Source organism: Sylvia atricapilla, chromosome 12 (genome assembly GCF_009819655.1).
Source record: "Sylvia atricapilla isolate bSylAtr1 chromosome 12, bSylAtr1.pri, whole genome shotgun sequence".
NCBI classification, from domain to species: Eukaryota; Metazoa; Chordata; class Aves; order Passeriformes; family Sylviidae; genus Sylvia; species Sylvia atricapilla.
The window spans coordinates 10,169,329-10,175,837 of record NC_089151.1 but is presented as its reverse complement, the minus strand read 5'-3'; the positions used below and the strand labels follow the sequence as shown (position 1 = coordinate 10,175,837).

Genomic DNA, 6,509 nt, shown 5'->3' with positions numbered 1-6,509 from the left:
AACATATTTATTAAGAGCGATGGGAAGTGGGGGGTAGCCTATTTTTTTAATCCAGGCACCAACCTCCCCCCCCCCCGCCTCAGATGTCTGGCTGCTTTTCTTAAGTGCAATCATCTATAATTGAGAAAAAAAAAAAAAAAAAAAAAAAAAAAAAAAAAAAAAAAAAGCCATACGTGGAAATGTGTGTGTGAGAAGGTGCATCTTGAAGCAGGGTTTAGTTACAATCGATCTTGGGGGGAAAATATTGCCTATGGTCCAAAAATAAGGAGCAACTATGTCCTTCTCTCAGTTCGGATACCCCTACAGCACCACTTCACAGGTAAGGCGAGTGAGCAGCACTCACTTTTGTTTAGATTCTGCTGCTGCTGTCCAGATGTCTTGTCCCCCCTCCTTTTTTTTCTTCCCTTTCCCTTACTTAGAATATTTTTTTAAAAGGGCACATCTGGAGCCTTTTTTTAAAAAAATGTGCGTGTGTGTTTATGTCTCGTTTGTGTTGTGCTAGGCTTAAACAAATAACTCGCAGCGTGCACAGCAAAGGCGTGTAGGAAACCGGTAATTCCCCCTCCTCCCCACCCTTCACCGTTCAGTTTTAAGTGCAACAAACAAATAAAAACATAAATCCCAGCTACGAGCGCTTTCCGAGCCCGCGGAGCGGCCGCGCTGCACCGGGCGCAGCCCCCGCCGCTCCGCTGCCGCCCGGGCACCGCGGAGAGTGTGCGGGCAGCGGGAACCGGCGCTCGGCGGGCTCGGGCTTTCACTCGCGTTTCCGCAGAACCGGGCTGTGCAGTATCCTCCCTCCTTCCTCCACGGGTCGGTCCTTTTCATGTGTTTTATTAGGATCTGTCGAGAGGGGTTTTTTTCCCCATGCGATTTCCGAACGACATCCCCCACTCATACCAAGGCACCCTGTATTAACTAAGTCGTAGCTATATCGTACTTCGAGTCACGATTTATTTGGGTAGAATTATTTATACACGGTAATCACTGCAAGATGTGCCTCCCTCGCTTGGGAAGTTAGCTGTCCCCTTGAAGTTATTGAAATCAAATGCCTTCGATTGCGTTGGCTGACATATTTACTGCTGTGTCTATTGTCAAATTAACTGTAATCGCAACTTTTTGCCTTTAAATCAATGCAGATGGACCGAGCGGGGGCGGGAAGGACGGAGCCTTACGGATCTTATACCTTTTTCGAGAGCGATTATTTCCTTAAAGTTTTGCCTGCTTGATTAATCGTGCCCCCTTCCCAAGAGCTCCTGCTTCCCATCCGGTTTATTTCCCGGTTTCTATAATTAGTTGCTTCAGCCCGCGTTTCCTATCCCCCTCCTCACCGCCGCCCCCCCCGCCCCTCCGCACACACACAGGCGCGCACACGCTCCTAAATTCCCTCCGATGGGGCTGCCTCGACAGTCACTCGGCGCCGTCCCTCTCTCTCCTCTCCGCAGTTCTTCGTGCCCGCCAGCCCCAGCACGACCTGCTGCGAGGCCGCCCCCCGCTCCGGGCCGGATGCCTCCTCGGCGCCGGCCGCCGCCTCCCTCTGCTGCGCCCCGTACGAGAGCCGGCTGCTGGCGCCCGGCCGCGCCGAGCTCAATGCCGCGCTGGGCATGTACAGCGCCCCGTACGCCGCCGGCCAGGGCTACGGCAACTACCTGCCCTACGGCGCCGAGCCCGCCGCGCTCTACACCGCGCTGGTGAGTGCCCGCCCGCCCGGCAGCGCTCCGGGGGCAGGGGGTGCAACAGGCGGGAGAAACTTGGCGTTCCGCAGTCGGTGTCGGGGCGGGGGACCAGCGGAGGGACGTGGGACCGGGAGCGGCGCCGGCCCGTCGGGGGTGGGGGCCGCGAAGGGACTCGGCTGCCGCGGGGACCCGGGGCCGCGGCGGGGTTCCCGTCCTGCTCGACGCCAAACGCGGCCGGCTTCCCTTGCAGAACCCCCAGTATGAAATCAAAGACGGCGCCGGCACGCTGCACTCGGGAATCGCGCAGCCCGCTACCTACTACTCCTACGATCATTCCTTGGGGCAGTACCAGTACGACAGGTAAAACCCCTTTGATCAGCGCCCGGCAGCATTAGCATCCCCCTGCGAGGCGGCGGCCGACATCAAACGAGGGGGACGGGGGGGCTCCGACCTGACAAACGTTGTACAAAAGAAACGAGGCGCCCGGGAGCAGCAGACAGCGGAAACCGAAGTTGGGCGGCGATGTCGGGAGGGCAGGGGCAGGAAGGCAGATGGGCAGGGGCCGCACCGGCCGGCGGCGCGGCTGGGCCGGGCCGGGGGCTCTTACCGGGCTCCCGCCGGCCCCCTCTCCCCTAACCATCTCCCAGCAGGTACGGGACGGTGGATTTCGGTGGTTCAGCCAGACGCAAAAATGCAACGCGAGAGACGACGAGTACCCTCAAGACCTGGCTGTACGAGCACCGCAAAAACCCTTACCCCACCAAAGGAGAGAAAATCATGCTGGCTATCATCACTAAAATGACCCTGACGCAAGTGTCCACTTGGTTTGCTAACGCCAGACGGAGGCTCAAGAAAGAAAACAAAATGACCTGGTCTCCCAAGAACAAAGCGGGGGAAGAGAGGAAAGAAGAAACCCCGAGGGAAGAGGATGAATACAGTGCGGAGGGTGAAGGCAGAGGTAGGCGGGAGAGGCGGACGGGCGCCTCCAAGTAGGCTCGAAGTGACGGCCGATTTCGAGTCCCCCCAACTTCCCCGCACCCGCACTAACGCCCTGCCGCCTCTTTCTTCCCCGTGTGTGTCCAAGCAGAGCAGAAGAGCTACAAAGAGGACAAGGACCTGCGGTTCAGCGACCTGGAGGAGGAGGAAGAGGAGGAGGAGGCGGGGAAGCCGGAGAAGGGCCGGACCAGCTCCCTGCAGGAAGCCCCCAGCCTGGGCGAGGCACTGCCCGAGGCTCCGCGGAGCGACTGCAGCCTGCCCGGCCCCTTCCACGCCTTTCCTTGCGCCAAGGCCCCCGCCGCGGACTTCGCCCCCGCCTCCTTGGCCGGCCCGCCGCCGCCCTACGCGCCCGCGGAGAAGCCGCGCATCTGGTCGCTGGCGCGCACCGCCGGGGCCAGCGCGGCGCACAGGGGCAGCCCCGAGGGCCGCGGCGCGGAGGGAGGCGGCGGCGCGGCGGGGGAGCATCCCGTGCCCGCCAAGGCCTTCCGGAGCTCCGCTTTCAACCTGCAGCCGCTCCCGCGAAGCTGCGCGTCCCACCGCGGCCTGGGGGAGCCGTGCCAGTTCGCGGCGGCGGGCGAAGGTACCCGCGGCGGCGGGGCCGCGGGGACGGGCGGGACCGCGGGCCGGGCCGGGACGCAGGGCGCGGCGTGAGCCAGCCCGCGCAGTGACGCCCCCGGTGTTCGGCCGTGCCCAGGTGTCAGGTGCAGACGCCGAGGCTTCCCCGCTCCAGGCGAGCGGGCAGGGGAGGACGGGCGGGACCCGGGCCGTGCCCACCGCGAGCCGCTTGTGTCTGTGCAGGCTTCGGGCGGGGCGCCAAGGGCGGCCCGGGAGGCACCGAGCTGGGTGGCACCTGCCTGGACAGGCTGCGGACGGCGTTCCGGCCCGTGCTGCGGAGGTGAGGTAGGTGACGGGCCGGCCGCCGGGGCCCCGCCTCGCACGAAGCGCACGCCAGCCCGCCTGGCCCTGGGACACCGGAGCGGCCCCGGCCCGAGAGCGCTGCGCCGAGGCCGCCGCTTTGCCCCGCTCCCGGAGCTCCCGTCCGGGCGGGGCAGCAACCCGCGGCCACTCGGCACCAGCTTATCACCGCTTCTCCGTCCCGCAGGGCCGCCCGCCCCGTCCTGGGCGCTGGCGAGGGGGCTCCGGCTGTAACGAAGCTCTCGGCCTGAGGAAACGAAAGAAACCTCTCCCGGGGCCGGCGGCGGCCTCGGGCTCCGCCCGCCCTGCCCTCGCCGGGGAAGGGCCGCCGCGGCACAACGTGCTGCGCACATGGCGCCGCGGGGCGCGGCGGGCGGAGCGGCCGCAGGACCGGCGCCTCCCCGCCGCTCGCCTGCCGTGTGTTCAGTATTGCCCACTGACGTCTTTGAGAAAAGGAAGGAAAACCCCCACCCTAATATTTTCTCTTTCCCCCCCACGTCGTGGTGTGTTTCTCCTTTTCCTCCCAAACCTGCGCTCCCTGCTCAGCGCCCTGCTCTGCCGAGGGGCACCAGTTTGAAGTTGCTCCGCGCCATCCCGGGGAGGAGAAGGAGGAGAAGCGGCGCAGGTTACGCCGGACTGTTTCTTTCCCGTCTCTGTACATAGATACCGCTGAAAGTATTTTTCAGAGTCTCTAAATTAACACGGTTGAGCTGAACGCCACGAAGCCGTCAGTGACCTCGGAGCTCTCCAGCCAGGAGCCAGCACAGCCCGGGAGGAGCGGCCCCGGGCACCCGCCACCCGTCCTGGGGCACGGCCGGGGCACCCCCGGGCGGAGGGTGGCGACCGGGCGGCGAAGTAGGACGTTGTTAGTGGGTCACCGCCGTCAGTCAGTCAAAAGAGCAGTGCTGCACTTTACAGGACAGACGAGAAAGGGAAACCGTATCTCTGCATTATTTCTGTTTAATTAAAAGTGTCATCAAACACTTTGTGTTCAGACTAATAAACCAAGCAGGGATGAGGAAAGAATGTTTCTTTGTTCCTGTCTCTAGAAGCAGTGGCAATAATTTAAATTAATAACTGTGGTAATTAAGAGGTCATCTATAGATCAACCCGATACCTGCTATTTCCAAGTTCACCGGGGTCAGCATTTACATTAAGTCATTTGTGGTCAATAGAGTCCAATGAATTCTGCCTTAATAAATCAGGGAAATCAATCTTGAATATCGAGTAGACTTCTATATGTTTACTAAAGGCTACTCAAGACGAGTGGGGCTGCATAAGTGGGAGCCCTCTGGGTTTGCGACCGGAGAAGCAATTTGCAGGGGACAGGAGGAGCCGCAGGTCAACGCAGGGAGATGTGACGGGGCTGGGCCCGGGAGCGGAGCAGTCCGGGCTGCGGGGGCACTGTGAAAGAAGGCAAACTTTGTCGGGCTTTGGAGGACGCGGGGGGGAAAGGGAGGGGGAGATAAAAGCCCACGACAGTGTGCAGGTGACGGCGCGGCCGGGAGAGGGCTGGGCCCGTAGGGAGCCCCGCCGCAGGTGCCCGGCCACGGGGCTCTCCCGCACTCCGGAGCAGCCCCGGACAAGAGGCGGCGCAGCAGCAGCAGTCTGTTGCAGTGACCCGAAGCTTAGAGAAGGGGAAATTAAGCTGCGAAAAGATAAACATTATTTCAAGTCGGATTTGAAGGATTAGGGCTTGTAATAAAGAGTATTAGGCCCTTTCGAAGGGTTCTTGCAAGGCGACTTTTCCGCCCCTCCTCTGCCACCGGAGAGGACAGGTATTATCTGCCTTAGGAACACATGTGCAGGTTTCCCACGCGTGTCCGCACGGCAGAGCCAGGCCGGGCCTCCGTCCCGGCTGTGTCCCGGCCGCCTTCACCCGTCCTGCAGGGAGAGACCCTTCCTCCGGTTCCGTTTCCCGGCGGCTTTGGAAGAGGCTCCCCACGGAGGCAGTTCTGCATCGCCCTCCTGAGCCGCTCACGGGCGGCGAAACCCGCAGGGCCCCGCAGCCCGAGGCCGGCCAGGAGCTCCCCTGAGCTGCCGCCTCTGCCCCCGGCCCTGGAGTCTCCGGCCGCCCAGGAGCCGCGAGGCCCGCGGGGAGGAGTTCATCGGGTGGGTGCAGGCCTCGGGCTCTCCTTAAGGCAGGCACGAAGTCTGCAGGAGTCTTAAGACTTTTAAATTTTTATATATTACTTTTACTCCGCTTTTATTAAAGGTCAAGGGAGCGACATGCAGATTATCCCGCCCGCCCAGGACTCCCCTGCAATCTGTCACGCCGGCAAGATATGTATCGCAAATCTCTCAAAATATAATCTCCGGGAATCATATTCCGAATACTGTTTTGATTAAAAACCAGAGCGGGGATTGATGGAGAACTAATACCGGGAGCGGAGCCTGCGTGCGCCCAGGCACAAAACTAAAATAAGGGGCTCGCACGAACAGATTCGGCGCCTCCAATGCCATAACAAACGCATTTAAACCGTCTCTGTCTGAGCTTTGCTACGAGATGGGCTTTTTAATGCCGCTTCTCTGGGACGTGAACTCGGAGCAGCCGGGCTGTGCCGGGAGGGCACTCGGAGCCTGCCGCTCGGGGAGACGGGGCCGCTGCGGGGCTCCTGGGCCCGGCCCGCCTCAGCCCGCCCGGCCGAGAGCCAAGCCGAGCGGGCACGGTGAAGCCCCCGGAGCCGGGACACCGCCGTGGAGCAGCGCTCGCACCCACACACCCTCCCGGCACCCCACTCGGCTCCGGAGGGCCGGGTCCCCCCTTCCCGCAGCCCGCGGGGACGCGCTGGCAGCGGCCGCATCGCCCCGCATCGCCCCCCAATTAGCGGCCGCGGGGGCGGGCGGGGGCGGCTCGTTGACGCGTCCCCCGCTGGGGTGGGAAGTTTCTAAAACAAAGTCGCCGGGCTAATGGCCCCGGGCGGG

General features: G+C 62.2%; 1 protein-coding gene across 1 annotated transcript; it reads left to right on the top strand.

Moving 5' to 3' along the window:
- Positions 1–274: 274 nt before the first annotated feature.
- IRX6 (iroquois homeobox 6) lies at positions 275–4,783 on the top strand. The gene is made up of 7 exons (XM_066327308.1): positions 275–319; positions 1,443–1,688; positions 1,924–2,033; positions 2,324–2,631; positions 2,761–3,249; positions 3,468–3,564; positions 3,772–4,783. The coding sequence occupies exons 1-7, from the start codon at positions 275–277 to the stop codon at positions 3,833–3,835; spliced, it is 1,359 nt and encodes a 452-aa protein (XP_066183405.1). The 3' UTR covers positions 3,836–4,783.
- Positions 4,784–6,509: the final 1,726 nt, after the last annotated feature.